General features: G+C 51.0%; 1 protein-coding gene across 5 annotated transcripts in view; it reads right to left on the minus strand.

Moving 5' to 3' along the window:
- Positions 1 to 11,281, minus strand: part of LRRC20 (leucine rich repeat containing 20) — a 74,104-nt gene extending 62,823 nt beyond the window's left edge. The window contains exons 1-3 of one of the 5 annotated variants that reach the window (XM_037055803.1): positions 11,196 to 11,211; positions 8,679 to 8,954; positions 5,790 to 5,933 (exon numbers count right to left, since the gene is read on the minus strand). In XM_037055803.1, the coding sequence (XP_036911698.1) occupies positions 5,790 to 5,871 (82 nt within the window). In that variant the 5' untranslated portion in view covers positions 5,872 to 5,933; positions 8,679 to 8,954; positions 11,196 to 11,211. Of the gene's footprint in view, positions 1 to 5,789; positions 5,934 to 6,026; positions 6,057 to 8,678; positions 8,955 to 10,113; positions 10,174 to 11,195 lie in introns of those variants that run through there. The other 4 variants (XM_037055802.1, XM_037055804.1, XM_037055805.1 and 1 more) reach the window with 4 other exon arrangements.
- Between the last annotated feature and the right edge of the window lie 5,789 nt (positions 11,282 to 17,070).

Consider the following 17,070-nt stretch of genomic DNA (forward strand, 5'->3'; position numbering starts at 1 on the left):
CAGTACATCCATAACATGTAATATTCTCTAGTAACAGAAAGGAACAGGCTCCTGATTCACATGAAAACACGGATGAATCTCAAGTACATTGAGTTAAAATGAGAGAAGCAAGACTCAAGAGGTTATACACTGTATGATTCCGTCTGTATGACGTTCTAGAAAAGGCAAAGCCATAGGGGCAGGTCAGCCGCTGTCAGGCCCAGGGGGCCGGGGGAGGTGTAAGGGTGTCCGGGGGGTAATAGAAAAGGTTCTGGGTCTGTGGTGGTGGTGATTACATAGTTGTATGTGTTTATCAAAGCTCATAGAATTATACACTGAAAAGGGTAAATTTCATTTATGTAAATTACGCCTTGCTAAAATAAATAACAGATCCCAGTTGAGGGACATTCTACAAAATACCTGACCAGCGCATCTCAAAACTGTCAAGACAGGCCATCAGAAACAAGGACAGTGTCTGAGACACTGTCACAGTTAAGAGGAGTCACATGACGACTCAATGTGCTGTGACAATCCTTAAATCAAGGAAAGCTGTGGGTTCAACACTAAGGAGACCTGAATGAAACATGGACTTGAGTGAACAGCAGTGTATCATTATCGGCTCATTAATTATAAAAGATGCGCCAAACTGATGTAAAGTGTTAATGACAAAGGAACTGCGTGTCGGGCGAATGGGAGCTCTCTGTACCGCCCAATTGGTCTACAAATCTAACACTGTGCTTAAAATGGAAACATAATTTAAAACCTAAATAAATAAATACATCGGGCACGGATGTTGGGGGGGGTGCTCGTTCAAATGCAGACCGCCAGGCTCCACCCTCAGAGATTGTTTTCAGAGCTCTGGAGTAGAGCCCACGAATAGGCCCATGGCCCTGATGCAGGACCCACGCTTCAGGAAGTCCTGCAGAGGGGGACTGACAGGGGACATCTGCCCTATGGGGGGCTGTCCCCGCCTTCCTCTCCGTACCACCTGAGACATCTTAAATGACCGGGCAGGTATCGGCCTCTGATTATTTCCCACCTTCTCTAGGAACAGGGTAGGCCAACTGTGGTTCCAAGGCAGTGTGAGAAGAGAGGCAAGTGTAAGGGTGGGAGGAGGGAGTTGCAAGTTGCTCAGATCTCCTTCCCTCCCCCCTTAATGGGGGCAGCGGGGTGCCTGGGGAAGGGCAGGCTAGGCACCTCGCACACCCTTGAGGAGCCCCGGCCCCACCTCTAAACAGCCGTGCCACCAGCAAATTACTCTCCCCCTCAGCCCTCACTCCAGCACCTATAAACTGGGGCAACTCCACCTAGGAGTTGCAACAAGGCCTAGGAGACCAGCTGGGTACTCCCAGGCTGCAAAACACCTAGAAACAGTGGGGAGAAAACGTCCCGTGCTTTAGCTTCTCCATCTGTAAAATGAGGATGTGAATATTCCCTGAGTCACGGGGTTGTTGTGAAGACTGAGTCCAAACCGGCAAAGTGCTTACAATGATCAGAGAAAATTCAGGGTACAGCACAGGAGAAAGGAAATACACAAGAGTGATGGAGGCAACGAATGCGAAAGCCCAGGGGCAATTCTAGACAAAAGAGGCTTTTGTCTGCAATTTTCTAGAAATGAACACAGACGTGAATCCTCAGAGTCAGAAAGTGCAAAAGACTACAGAAAAGACGTTACAAGATATCAAACTCTGAGCCCATCGCGACCCTGACCCACGGCAGGCCCAGATAAATGCTGGGTCCTTTCCTCCCAGCCCACAGCGGTCTCCTTCCCACCTCTCAGCTGCCTCTACCCCAGCTGCCTGCGCCCACCCTGCCTGCATCCTCCCAGGCCTTTCCAAATCCCGCTCCGCTGCACCTCACAAAGCACACAGCAGACGTGGGGGCCCCTCTCCTGGAGATGAGTGGGGTGCACAGGGCCCTGGCCTGATGGTCCGGGACAGACATGCTGTTAAAGGAGGCCAGGGAGGTAAGGGTAAGGTCAATTAGACCCCTCGGGGGTACGAGGACCGAGGAAAGCCCAGATGGGCGTGAGACCTGTACAAAGAGAAAGAGCTAACGTGGTGGGACAAGGTATGGACAGAGAGCAGAGCCAAGTTCAGGGACGGTGCAGAGTCTCCAGCTCTTTGCCAGCTGATAGGATGAGGCTGAGGGGGAGGGGCTAGAGGAGGGGGCGGGGCTAGAGGAAAGCAGCTTCAACTCAAGCTACGGGACATCCCAGGGGCTAGGTGGAACCGAGCCCACTTCTCCGGCGGTGAAGAGGCCAGAAACGGAAGTGGAAGCAGCGACTAAGGCTGGGAGCCAAAGCTCAGGTTACAGGAGGCGCAAACCTGGCCGGGGAGACACGAACACCGAGGGAGTACTAGTGACGCGCACCAGGGTGACCTGCCTGAGTGAGAGCCAGCCTGTAACTGAGCTCTTCCCAGCCCAGTCTTTACAGGCTCTCCCCCTCCGCAGTGAGACACCTGTGGCTGCTCCACTGCCACCCCACTGGGCCGTGCCCCGGGCCTGCGCACAAGGAGGCCTTGAGGGGAGCCCATTCCACTCCTGGGGCCAGGGGCTTAGAGAAGGCCCTACCCCTGTCACTCTCGCGTTAGGAAGGAAGTGTGTTTTACTGCCTTCAACATTCTGTAGTGGCAGGCGCTCCTTTCCCTAAAACTTATTCTTCTTTGCACATAAGGGCAATATGTTCATCACAGAACAGTCACAAAATGCAGAGCAGTATTTTCCAACACACATTTGCAGCTTGTTTTATTTCCTTCCACTCTTTTCTGTGTACATATACACATTTAAGATAACTGGCATCTGACTATATACAGAGTTTGGGGTTTTTTTCCTCCAATTCACATTACATAGGAGAATTTTCCAGTCTCAATTCAAGCATAGAATGAAATTTTACACGCCACTCTTAACAGCGACAGAAATTGCATTCTATAGCTGTAACAAAATTTATGTAAGAAATTTCACGGTGCTGGTTGTTTAGGCCACTTCAGAGTGTTTGTTGTCTCACGTGAGAACTGTATCCTGTGCGACTATACCCACCAACACCCACCCCCTCTGACCCATGGCCACCCATGGGCTGTCCCGCATGGCTGGGCATGGGGCCAAGTGTCCCTTGCTGCTCTCGGACTGCCACAGAGGCTGTCTAGTCTCAGGTTCAGGACTCCATTGCACCTTGCACACAGCAGCTACTCAGTACGTGCTGACTGTTTAAGCCCCAGGCCTCTCAGACTGCATGGGCCTGATGAGGCCCATTTGTAAAGGGTCAGGATGGCAGGTACTCAAACTAGTGGCCATCTGACATTTTGCTTCTTTTCCGGGCATCTGAACGGTAAGAAGGCCCCTAGCGTTATCACCCAGCCCTAACTTTAAAGACTCCATCACCTCCTCCAGGACACATGAGAGGCTTAAGCTTTGGCCTCTCCCAAGTGATTAGAGCTCGTGACCCTGGTGATCCTAACCAAACCACCTGCCCCCAACTCCAGGGCAGCATGGTGGGGACAGGGCCCTGGCTCTGGTGTCAGACAGGCAAGATTCCAATCCTTAGTACTGTGGTGGTCCAGCTGGGTGGCCAGAGACTGGCTTGGGTCCCTCAGTGGGCACGGCCCTGGGCACTGCCGAGGAGCTGGTCACGGCACTCCCTACCTTGGTCGCACTGCTCGCCTCACTCCAGGAAGAGTATCCAGTCTTCAGCTCACAGAAACCCCACTTGGCCTGCAGAGGCAACTGAGTTTGCAATCTCTGGCCCACAGACACTGAAATCTAGACTCCTGGACTCAACACAGCCTTGCAGGCCCTCCGTCTGCGGATGCTGTCCCTCACCAGCTCCCCAGGCCACAGAGGCTGCTCTGCAGTGGCCTCTCCCCAACTACGGTGCTGCCCTACCCCTTCCTGGGACACCCGCCTCCTTTCTGCTGCCTAAGGAAACCCTCTCTCAAACAGTGCCTCCCCAGGTGGTCAGAATTCCGCTGTCCCTCCCCTGCTGCCCCTCCGCCTTGCCCCCTTCACACATCTGGATGAGACTGAGCTGCATATGTGTCCCTCTGCCCCAGGCCACTTTAAAGTAGGGGTGGTTATTCACGGCAGAGATCTGTCCATTTGCACTCCCCATTCAAAGGCAGTGCAGACACCCAGGCAAGCCCCAGCTGGCTGACCCATAGAGGAGGTGCTTTGTGGTGGGGCAGAGCCAGGCAGGGGCTTGGGCCTCCACCTCAAGCCCTTGGGGATGGAAAAAAGAAGAAAAATAATAGCTGCCATTTATTGAGCAACCTACATGCCAGACACCTTACAGATTATTCCTAATCGCCTTGATGAGGGAGACCAAATTACACGCCTACTTATAGATGAAGAAACTGAGGCTCAGGGAGGTCAAGTAACCTGCTGAGATAGCAGGCTGGTAGGTGGCAGAGTGGGGATTCAAATCCAGGCCTGTGTGACCCCAAGCCTGGCTCTCAACCACCGCATTAGCAGTGAAGAACCTCGAGCACCAGGGTGAGCACAACCGTATTAGTGACCAGCACCAGGTTCCAGCTGAAGCACCCCGCCCCCAGAGACTTCCCTTCAAAACCCATGCAGTCTTCAAGTTGTTTGCTGATAGAGGAGATGCTTCTCTTACTGTAGCTCAATTCTGCAAACACCTCCACGTGCTTATAAAGTACCTGACACTGTGCCAGCTCTTGGGGGATGGGAGCGGGGGGCAAAAGACCTGAGGATCATCGTCCCCTAGGGACACCGAGTGGGTGCTACTAAAGAGGAAGGAAGCAAGGGGTGGACAGGGTAGGACCGAAGGCTTCCTGGAAGAAGCAGTGACCGAGGTCATCTGGAAGGTTGAGTGTCCCTCCACTTCCTGGGCCACCACCCCCTGACCCAGAGGCCTACATTCCAGATACACCCTGGTCAACAGCTACTTGAAGAAATGCTCTGCCTTCCCAGTCACTGGGTCTTTGCTCAGGCAGCAGCCTCCATGGACATGCTCCTCCATGAGACAGACAGACAGACACAGACAGACACAGGCACACACATCCCTGCCTGCCTGAGAAGTTCCTCCCTGTGTACCAAAGGCCCAGCAAATCCTAATCTGTCCATCTGCAGAGTCACCAGCAAGGCCGGCCGGTGCTCCCCTCCTCTGTGTCCCCACAACACACCTGTAGCTGTAAGGGGCCGTTAGCACCCAGTGAGTGACACACACGCGCGTGCACACACACAATCACACTGCATGCCCTGCTGATCCTTTCACGTGGCAAGGTAGTCAATCCAGCAGATATTTATTTATCCTATGACCAGTTCAAAGCAAAAAACACATAAGCTCCAATTCAAGTAAAACAGTGGAGTGAAGAGGGGCCTCCCAGAGGGAGACCCGGAAAAAGCCGCCTTTGCCTTTGACTCCTCATCTCCTCCTCCTCTGAAGACCACAGCTAGCCATGCCTGGCGGGGCATCCCCACAGGGAGGCTGTGAAAATTCAGTAGGCAACACCCACCCACCAGCACTGGCCTGAGAATGGGACGACTCAGCACTGCCAGCTTCGTCACATCGCCCAGGGGCACAGACACCCTCAGAGTCGTCGGCAGTCCAGCAGCAGGCAGACGACTCCCAGCGGGAGGAACCCCTCACTCAGTGTTTCTCTGTGACCCTTAGCAAGCCCAGGATACACACAAACTAAACACAACTGCAGTACAAGTTCGGTAACACCATGCTCCTCACAACGAGGGCACACTGATCCTGTCTCTTTCATCTTCTTCCTACTTCATTTCCAAACCAATTTCACACACACTTCCGGGCGCCCTGCTGTTGGAAAGCCATGCCCCTCACTCACCCAGGGTGTCAGAGCCGCTCTCCACCGTCTCATTGACCTTCCTCGCAACTCTGGCCACCGCCTCACCCATTTTCCTCAGCATGCAGACGCGGGTGTCCTGCTGCCAGCCACAGGCTGGGCTGCTGCTCACAAGGGGGCCTGCACCTGGGGAAGACACAGCAGCATGAATCGCCTGCCCACTGGCCAGGGACTCCCCTCTGAATGCGCCCTTCCCAGGGACTGCCTCAGGCCACTCACCTCCTCCTGAGGGACCCCAAGCCCAGGCCACATCCAGGTGATCTGCCCATCAGAGGATGGAGGCAACCTGGCCATACTAGTTTCCTCGGAGGATTGACACATGTGACCTCACCAGACACAGGGCCAGGAAGTGTAAGAACTTGGGTGTGTGCTGGCCTGTGATTCACTTAACAGGCAGGGCAGCAGGAGGAGGTGGGGCACAGACAACTGCAAGGAAGGGACACTTGTCCCTCCACCCCACAGTCTATGCACTGGTGCCCTCTTCACCACCCTCCAGGACAATTCCTCCAGCTCCCGGTTTGCCCCGTCCACAACTGCTAGGCTCCTCCTGTGTGCCTGGTCAGAGCTCAGTCTGGCAGGTTGGTGTGTCTCTAAGAATTCCCTTCCCAAGTATTAGCATAGAGGAAAGTCCCCTGTTTAGCCTACAGACCTGTTTATCAGCCTGATGCTGAATTTATCTGCAAGACCCCAAGGGAAAAGGGGGATAGGGTAGGGAAATGAGAGAAAGGAAATTGAATTACTAGAGAGAAGAGGCTTAAAGAAGGGTGAAGAACACAACAAAAAATTATAAAGTGTTAAAGACAAGAAACGCTAGAAATACTGCCAACTCCATTTATTATAGGGAAGGAAACTGAGGCATGGGGAAGGACTAAATGACTGCCCAAGGTCAAAGTGAGTAAGTGGCAATAATCAGCTCAGCCCCCCTCCACATTCAGTGCTCACTTCTTTACCAGTCGCCCACATCACCAATGGCAGCACTCCTCAGAGAAAATGAACTTGAGGCCAAGGTCAATGCCACACTGCACCCCCATCAAATCCCAGGTTTGCACACAGCTCAAGGAGCTCTAATTAACTCAATCTGAGAGTCAAAGGCAGAAGAACATAAGGGGCAGAGAAAAAGGGGGTAAGGATAGAGCTCAGAGCTGGGCATGTACTCAGCCTGACAGGCAGGGCAGCCAAGGCTGAGCTGGGGCCCGGCCAAGCCCACCCATCTGCTTAGGGGAGAGTCAGCAGTGAGTTCACTGTGTGTGTGCATCTCACCAAGGAAGCTGACATTAAAGGTGTGAAACACACAGTGCCGTGGGAAAAGACTGTTTTTTGAACACAGGCCTAATGTCTAACTCTGCTATTTATTAGTTGAGAAGCCTTGGCAATGTGTCTTAACTACTCTGAGTCCATTCCTTCATCTGAAGAAATCTAATAATAATTTCACTGGGTTCATACAAAGATTAAACAAAATATATATACCTTTCTAGCCCAGAGCCCAGGACACATAGTTACTCAATAAATGCTAATTGAGAGGATAGGACAATACACATGCAGGCATCTAATCCCCGTTTTATACCCATGTGACTTTGAACAAACAACTCAGTGGAACTCATCTTTAAGGAATGAGTAGAATTTTCATCTCTCCACCTCCAGGAAGTCTTCTCTGATTGCCCCAGCCCTCCATGTTCTCTCTTTCTGAGTTATCAGAGGCACTTGATGCCCTAGCATAAGCCAACTGGGTTGTTAATAAGCTTTTTTCAATTATACACATTTGTCACCTCAGCCTGCAGGAAAGCAGATTTATACTGTGCTTTATACCTGCACTTTTCACCACACACTGAAAACAGATGCCCAGCTAGTATTCCCCAACGGTGATGATGATCAACAACCATCATTTGAGTTTCAAATCTAAATACAAGTCAACTTCCTCTTACAACAAATCTAAGGCACTGTCTCATTGAGAAAGGTCACACATTCAAATGCCTAACAGTGCCAAGTGGACAATTTGCAGCAGGTGAGCCTTGGTAGGACAGTAGAGAATAGTGAGAACTACTGCAAACTAGAGCCAACACCTTCACCATGCTACCTGTCAGACATCCCCCCAAGCCTGAGTCACAGCAATGTTGCTGGAATCTTCATGACTTAGTCTATCAGCCCCTTCACATAAGGAAGGAAAAAAGGAAGGAAGGAAGGAACCTGAGGACAAAAGAGGGAGGTAAATCAGATAGATGAAAACAAAAAACCTGCCTCTTCTAACTCCTAAACCAGGTCTTCCTACCATACCATGCTCCCTCCTTTCCCTATCTCCAATATTTGTCATTAAAAATCACAAACATGTATTGAACATCTACTAGGTACAGAGCATAAAATGAAGAGGAAAGAAATACAGGAAATAGCTCTGACTTGTGAATTCGATGAAGAAGAGCTTTCTAAGAAACATCGCAGAGGCCATTCTGGCCCCTCAGCAGAGGAGAAAGAGAAGGTAAATCTCCAACCTGCCCAGGGTCTATGCTAACTCCAGTGGGATTGTCTACACTGATCATTTTCAGACGCTATGCCTGCAATTCTTCTAGCTGCCACCAGGTGGGAGCAGGTGTGCCTTAGGCTGTAGAACCCCTTGATGAACTAATCATTAAAAATTTCACCATTGCTGGCAAGCTCACCCTACTGTATGGGTCAGAGAATAGATATTGAAGCAGGAACACGAGCAAACTGTAAAGTCTGTAAGTTAGAGCAAGTCACTAGGAGGAGGGGCCCCTTATGTACCAGAGAAAGTTCAAGGGTACAACACAGATATGCCATAGCCCCTCAGAAGGCTCCTGCTGCCCAACCTCACTAACTGGCTATGAAACCACCCTCCCTTGTAAAACTACCCAAAACTACCTCTCCCTCCAAGGAAGAGTTCCTTCACGAAGTTCAGCTAACAATCTCTCTTCCAGGTCAGATGACGAAGATCTGTCACTGTGTCACCGGCAGGGCTGTGAGATAGGAGGGTGGCAGGGCCATATGTGGTATAGGACCCAAGATGGGGTAAGAGAGCTCCAAAACTGAGGGAAGAACAAACTTGGGATGATAGGAGTCTAGACTGTGTCCCCAAAAGGGCTCCTACACGGTTGTCCAACCTCACTGAGTGCTTCTTTCAGCCAACGCAGGGCCTCTCTGGCAAAAAAAAAAAGCAAGAATTTATTTAGCATGTAACAGGAGCCTAGAGAGAAGGCAGGTTTGAGAAAGGAACAACAACAAAAACCTTGAGGCATCTGGTCAACCCCATAAGCAGGGGGTGGTAGCAGAAAGAGCATTCCAAAGGGGAGAAACAGGAACCACCAGCCCACACGGGTCTGGTCTGGCCTTGGGTAGCCAAATCTGATGGCTCTGCTGGCCTCAGCTGCTCCCAGGTACTAGAGAGCAGCCTTAGAAATTTCAGGAAAAGCACTCCAAATCCTGGAGATCCTTATGCACAGGGTCCAAACTCGTACTCATACTGCTGCTGTCCCAGCAACACAACCCTCTCCACACAGCCCCAATTCCGCTTTCCTCAGAGTGTGCAGCAAATCTTTACATCAAACAAACATCTACAGGGCACCTTCTACAAGGACTACAGCTACACTCTTCTGGGGAGTAAAACTACAGAGACAGGATATGGGCCAGAATAAGCATCCCATTGGGTAAGAGAGACTCAGTGACAGGAGACAGAATGAGTGGGGCGCAGGGCAATGATGCCGGGCCGAAGAGTATGCATGTCCTCTGCCATGAAAACACACGGCATGGCTGGGAGGAGGGAACAGGGAGAGGGGCTGAGCAGAGGTACCCAAAATGACGAAAGAAGAGGAAGACAGGCAGCCAGTCTGTCCCCAGATTACTGGGGAAGGGGGTTGAAAGCCCCCTGTAAATCTGTCCTCTTGTTTCTCTGCAGGGAGCTCCGGAGAGATTTTTGAGGACAGCAGATTAAACCAACCAAAGTTTTGAAAAGTTATCAGCGTTGTGAGCAGTCCTATTTGTAAAATGAATATGTCATCTTCCTCACTGGGTTGTTTTAAATGGTAAATGACATATCACTTTTGAGAAAGGTCTTCTGCAAACTGTTAAGCACTTCCCACACAGAGTATTACCAATAGATTATTAAACAGGTACAGTAAATTAGAATAAACTGGGTGCCAGGAAAAAAAGGTGCCCTGCTTTATAAGAGCTGACAACACAGCCCCCCTGTATCTATAACCTCATTTCACCTGCACGGGAAGCTGGGAGAGGGGACATTTTTGCTCAAACCCTGACAGTAGCCCCCTGCCATGGCTCCCTCCCTCACCAGTAAGAACTCTACCTTATCTTGAGCCCCAAGATCTGTGCAAAGGAGCTGCTGCGACACCCCGTCCACACCAGCTGCCCCTATATTTAGTTACTGGTGTAGTCACTCAGGAACTTTAGAGCCTGGCAGCAGCTTGGAAGAGCAACCCGAGCCTCCTGAACCATGCGTGCAAGCTCCCCCAACGTTGGCTCCGGCGGGTCTCCTGGGCCACACCAATCGGACAGCCGATGGGGAGGTGAGAGCTGGTGGGCTGGACGGGACCCAAGTAGCCCAGAAGGCCCACTCAAAGCCAGAACACAGTTGACCCAGTTTTCCACCCAAGGGAAAGGAGCCCGCTGGGGAGTGAGCAGAACCGGCTGGCGCCTTGTTTTTGAGCCATGGGGTTCACGGCGCCTGCGTGTGCTTCCCTATAGGCATTTAAGCTTCCTCGATCTGTGCCTCCCAGGACTGAGCAAGGTAGCCAGGCGAGGGCCCCCTCGCGTGGCGCAAGGGGCCCGCCTCACCAGTCTACCCCACCCCCCGACGCCCGCAGCCAATGGCTCCTTGTCGCGGCCCGCTCTCTCGGCAGGCGGGGACCGGAGAGAATAAAGCAGACGGAGGAAAGAATGCTATGATCACAGAGGGCCGGGGACTCCCGCGTCTTCCGGAGGCCGAGAGGCACACCCTGGGGCACGCGTCTGCAGTTCCCCAGAGCACAAACACACACCTAAAGTGTCACTTCAGGAATGAAGTACACAACAGCTTGTCGCCGCAGGCGTGCCTCCCTCAGGGAATGGAGGCCCGGTCCGGTCTGCTTCCTCGAGCTCCCCCCATTCCCTGGCACCTCTGAGCCCCCTCCCCCGAACCAGCCCCAGTCCAGCTGCAGTCCGCGAGCTTGAGCCGGCGTGGCGCTGGGCCCCTGGACTCGGCAGAAGCCGCAGCTGGTGCACCGCTGCTCTGCACCAGGTGACCTGGGGGAGGGGAGGGTACGCTGCAGAAATGGGGACACTTCTCTCCCTCTCTCCCCCGGCCCCTCCAGCGCTTAGCCTCAGACTACGTTTACTTTGCGGGGCGTGAAGCTTGGGGCCCCGATCCGGGCGGCTTTCTGCTACACTTACGGCGACAATGCCTCCTAGCGCCCTGCGCAGCGCAGTCACGCTCCCTCGGCCGCCCGCGGCGCCCCATGCAACAGCAGCGTGTTGGAGCCGGCAAGGAGGGGCCTGCGGGACTGGGCCCTGAGCGCTCCGCCGCCCGGCCAATCGCTGCGCCAGGACAGGCTCCGGGGCGGGAGGAGGCAGCCGGCCCGAGCCGCGCGCAACTCAGCAGCGCGCGGGTGTCCTCACGCCGCGCCCCGGAGCGGCGCGCGGAAGGGCGGCCGCGCGCCCTCGTGGGTGGACCCGCTTTGTGTGCGGCTTCTGGAGGGAAAACGCTTGGGAGGGCAGGGTGTAGACGGGAACGTAGGACTGAGGCTGAGTTGAGTGAGCCAGATCCGGGTACTCTTGAGAAATGTGAAGATGGGGAATAGGAAACTTTTCACGTGATAGCTGCAGGCTTCCACTCAGGTTTTTAGAGACAATGAGTCTGGCTATACTAAGTTATTTCACCTCTCTAAGTCCCAATGTTCTCATCTATGAAATCGGAGTTAAATATATAAATACCCTCTTCGCAGGGTCGTTGCGAGGATGTCGAAGTCGCCCAACATGATAGCTCAGGGAAGGAAAGCTGCTTCACAGGTCTTTATTTATGGAGGACTCGCCATATGCCCACTAGCAGTCTCTATGGGGAAGATGAAAGAAATCAGGCCCCTGACTCAATCAGCGAGGATGGTCAACGAGTTAAATGCTCTAGTAAATAAAAACGTATTAAATGTGTGGGAGTCCCAGAGAAAGAAGATTCAATCCTGTCTTCAGGACTGGGGCAGTGAGGTAAGGAACACACGCCCCCCTGGGGCTCGATGGATGTAATGGGTCGAACTGTGTCTCCCCCAAAAAGATAGGTTGGGGTCTTAACCTCAAGTATCTAAGAACATGACTTTATTTGCAAATAGGGTCAGTGCAGATATAAGGACATACTGGAGCACGTAGGGGGTGACTGGTGACACACAGGGACAGAGACGAGTCATGTGACAATGAAGGCAGAGATTGCAGTGATGCTGCCACAAAGCCAAGAACCCGGAGGATCATAGGCAAGGACCACACGCTGGGAAGAAGCAAGGAACAGATTCTGCCTCAGCGCATCCAAAAAGGAGGCAACTCTGCCAACGCCTTGATTTCAGGCTGCTAGCCTCCAGAACAGTGAGGGAATATATTTCTCTTGTTTTAAGCCAGCCAGCTTGTGGCAATTTTTCTCAACAGCCCTAGAAAACTAATACAGTTGGATGAGCAGGACTAAAAGGAAGGCAATTAGAAGAAAGTCTTCTAAAAGAAAGTCTTTCAAAACTGAATGCCAACCCCCCCCCCAAGAAAAAAAAAACTGGATGCCTACCTGGCCAGGTAGTTCAGTTGCTCAGAGTGTCATCCCAATATGCCAAGGTTGCGGGTTCGATCCCCAGTCAGGGAACATACAAGAATCAACTAATAAATGCATAAATAAGTAGAAAAACAAATTGATGTTTCTCTCTCTCTCAACATTTAAGGAAAAAAATCTGAATGCCTTGCCTACACTTAAAAGTGTAAATGGAGTCGAGCTGAGGCCAGAACAACTGCCCAGCTGGACCCAACCTAAAATGCTGAGCCATAAAATCATGAACTAAGTGGTTATTGTTTTAAGCCACGTCTAAGTTTTGGGGTATCTTATTATACAGGAGAAAAATTGCTGACTGATAGAAGCACTTACCATGTGCCAAGCTCTGGCCTATTTGAAAACAGACAAGCCTTGGGAGAAAAGATGTGCAGTGATGGCATAATAAGGGCATGATGCTGTAAGTGCTCTGGTGATGCACACGCAACTATCACTTAAAAGTGTAGGCAAGGTCCTGTGTCTTGGGGTGTGTATACCAAAATGGATCAGACACAGACCTGCCCTCAAGCAGTTATCACTGGTGAGGCTGCCTGAGCAGCCATGTCTTCTGACTCCTTCCCAGGAATACTATGGAAACCTTTCCCCAAACTCATCATCACTGTGTCTCTGCAACATATATACCAGGTGCCATATGTAAATAATAAATGGATGGAGTCCTGTTATGCCCAAGCCAAGATCCTTATTACTCTTAACCAAGCAGAACCTGCTACTTCTGTTTCACTTAAAACCCGCCTTAAATTTCTGGCCACTGTCCACAAGTGCATGTCTTGCCTCTCCTGCTAGGCCATACACAGACCCGAGAGAGCCAGTACAGTGCTCCTGTGCGTGTGTAAGGGCCCAGTAAATACCACTGACTGATGGCCCCAGTCCGGGGGCTCCACACTCATGCTTTACCTTACTCAGGGCCCTCACCCAGGAGTTTCACCCTGGCCCCTCCAACTCCATGAGGACAGGACTCCTCTCCAGCTCAGGTGCCACTTCTTCTATTCCTGGTGTGTGTGCATCACCAGAGCACTTACAGCATCATGCCCTTATTATGCCATCACTGCACATCTTTTCTCCCAAGGCTTGTCTGATTTCAAATAGACCAGAGCTTGGCACATGGTAAGTGCTTATATCAGTCAGCAATTTTTCTCCTGTATAATAAGATACCCCAAAACTCAGACGTGGCTTAAAACAATAACCACTTAGTTCATGATTTTATGGCTCAGCATTTTAGGTTGGGTCCAGCTGGGCAGTTGTTCTGGCCTCAGCTGGACTCCCACATACACCTGGGGTCAGTGGCTAGGCCGCCAGAGGCCTCTGCTTCTGGGAGTGGCTGACTGTCAACTGAGGTAACTGGGCCACATCTCTCATCCACCAGCAGGCTAGCCCAGGCTGGCCCATGTCAAGCTCCAGAGTTCTAATAGCAAGCGTGGAATCGGGAAAGGTCTCTTAAGGTCTAGGCTCAAAACTGGCACTATGTCACTTCCATAATTGTATTGGCTACACCAAGTCACAAGTCCAACCCAGGTTCAAGGGCGGGGAAATAGATTCCGTGTTCTGATGGCAGGAACATCAAGGTCACATTGCAAGGACCATGGATGTAGGGATGGGTAGAGAACTGAAGCTGCTTATGCAGTCTATTGCAGTGCTCAGTAAATATTCCCACAATTCCTAGTGGGCGCTCAGTGAATATTTATTGACAGTTCTGAGGTTTTTCAATGATGATGTTTACAGATTTCATTGAACACAACCAGTTGGCAAAATTTTATCTCTTAGAAACATCCATTGCCACCTTTAGTTTCAGAATAACAAAGAGGGGCTCAGAAAGACAGAGATGTGCAAGGAGAAGCCACATTAGGGATTCTCAGCTGGCCCAGACAGGTTTCTCCAAAGAAACGCAGAGCATCTTCGGAGGCCTGGGCTCCTTAGGGCCCTGGTCCAAGCCCGGTCACCTCAGCTGGAAGCCATATACCATTCACCTATTTAAAAAAAAAAGAGGCTCAGATGTTTGTCAGGGCTTGCACACAGGCCCTGTTGATGCCTGAAAGTCCTGCAAACTGCCCACCAGATGGGAACCTCTTCTTAAAAGACGAAATTGTCATCTGCCAGTGTCCTGGAGGGTTTACCCATAGCTGAGAAAGATAAACTCCTGGGGCCCTTGCGGAAGGGTCCCTATCCTATGAGCAGAGAGAGCAGCTCTGTCTGATGACTGAGAGCCCTGAGGGGTCTTCCCCTCCCCCGACAGGCCTTGATACTGATTGATACTGATGAAAAGCTCTTTGAAGACAATGAGCAGGTTTCATTCATCCTAGACTCTCCCTGTGCTGGGAGATACAGGATGATACTTGGATTGATACAGGATTGATACAGGCCTTGATACTTGATACTAATGCCCAGCACAGTACGTGCATCTAGAAGTAGATCAGTGTTTTTCAGTTTATAAGTCGTTACCCATCAGCAGGTGGAGAAGTCCACTTAGTGACTGTATTAGTTATCTATGGCTGAATAAGAAATTATCCAAACTTCGTGGCTAAAAACATTTTCTGCACCATGGTTTATATTGATCAGGCATCTAGGCATGGCTTAGCTGGGTCCTTTGGCTCTGACTTTCTTATAGTCTCTTGAGGCTTCCCTGGGAAGAATTCTCTGCCTAGGTCACTCACTGGTCACCAGCAGGATTCAGTTCTTCTGGGCTGAAGGACCAATACCACAAGGCCTCCCAAGCTGTTGGCAAGAGGCCCCCCTCAGGTCTTGGTCATGCAGGTCTTTCCATTGAGCTCCCTTCAGCATGGCAGCTTGCTTTACCTGCGGGAGCCAGCAAGAGGGCAGGAAGGGACCATAAGGCACAGGAGAGACCAGTGTCTAAAAATGCAAGGGAGGAGAAAGGGTCAAGAAAGAGAGAACAGTCGAATGAGGACCAGAAAGTATCCACTGAATGCGACATCAAAGCAGCTTCTTCTTCTGTGTAATGCAGACCAAAGGAAAGTGGCTGAAGAGTGAATGAATGGGAATGAGAGAACAATCAGCAAGTGAGTGCAGACAACTCCTTCAGGAGCCGAAGGAGGAAAACAGGGTCAGAACTAGGAAGGGCCTTAGGTCAGACTTAGGGAGGGATGTTTAAACTTATAGAGACTGGGGCATGTTTAAACTCTAACGCCAAAAACTCAGGGGACACAGTTGGACGCAGGAAAACACAGGCCTAAACTCTGAAGCCCCTCAACCTTGTTTTTATAGCACACAATGGAGCCTTCTGGATAACCCCATGTCTTAATCTGCCCAGGTGACCATAACAAAGCACACAGACCGGGAGCTTCAACCACAGAAATTTATTTTCTCATGGTTCTGGAGGTGGGGAGTTCAAACTGAAGGTGCTCGGTGATTTGGTTTCTGGTGGGGTCTCTGTTCCTGGTTTGCAGATGGCCACCTTCTCTCTGCGTCTTCACGGGGTGAGAGAGATCTCTGGTACCTCTTCCTCTTCTTACAGAGGGACCAGCCCTACCGGATTAGGGCTCTGTTCTTACGATCTCTTACCTCACTCTTTTAACCTTAATTACGTACCTAACGGTCCCATCACCATATACAGTTGCATTGGGGTTAGGGTTTCAACACATGAGTCTGGGGGGATGTAATGCAGTATGTAGCACCCACGAACTCACTCATCTGTCTTCTACCAGGACGGCTCTCTGACCTTCTGTGGGCTTTACTGAAACTGCCAAGCTGGAGCTCACTCCACTGAACCACACCCCTCCCTTCTGCCCCTGCATTTTCCCTCCTCTGACTAGGAAGGTGAAAATTCACAGGAAGGATATTGTTAGGATAGTTGCCTGGTGATCAAATTACAAGAAGTGCTTCTGGAAGGAGGAAGAGTCTGGAGTTTCCAAGAGAAACACGCTCATACCAAGTCCCAGGGTGGCCCGGTGTGACAACTGTATGAACACATGTAATTCCCATCAAGGATGCCCCAGAATACACTCTTAGCTTCAGCTGTCCAGATATGTCACAAATGAGTGTTTAGGACTACAATACGCACTATCCCCAAAGTCCTTTTAACCTCTAACCATTGAACAGCCTCCCCCCTATCTATTCCTGTACTCCTCCTGGCCCGGAATGTCCTACCGATCATTTATTTCTTCAACAGATACTTACTGAGCACCCACATATGCCAGGCACCGGGTTAGTCTTCGGAAAGAAGCAGAGGACTGCTTTCACGGTATGCACAGTCTAGAGGAGAAGCAGATATGAATTAAATGATCACAATGACAAGGATACAAGGTCATGTGGAGATGAGGCACACGGTGGTATGAAGGCCTCTCGCAAGGAGGTGAGCCTTGGCAGAGAAGGTAGGGAAGGCTGCCCTGAGAAAATTCACCTGAGTGGGGTGGGAATGATAGGGGGTAAGAGCCAAATAGGCAGATATTAGGAAATATAGCAGTTTTCTGTGTTGCCTATAAAAAACAATAACAAATTTACACAGTTTTTTTAAATAAA

Source organism: Sturnira hondurensis, unplaced genomic scaffold (assembly GCF_014824575.4).
Source record: "Sturnira hondurensis isolate 20B ecotype Veracruz unplaced genomic scaffold, ASM1482457v3 Scaffold0008761, whole genome shotgun sequence".
In the NCBI taxonomy this organism is placed as follows: Eukaryota; Metazoa; Chordata; class Mammalia; order Chiroptera; family Phyllostomidae; genus Sturnira; species Sturnira hondurensis.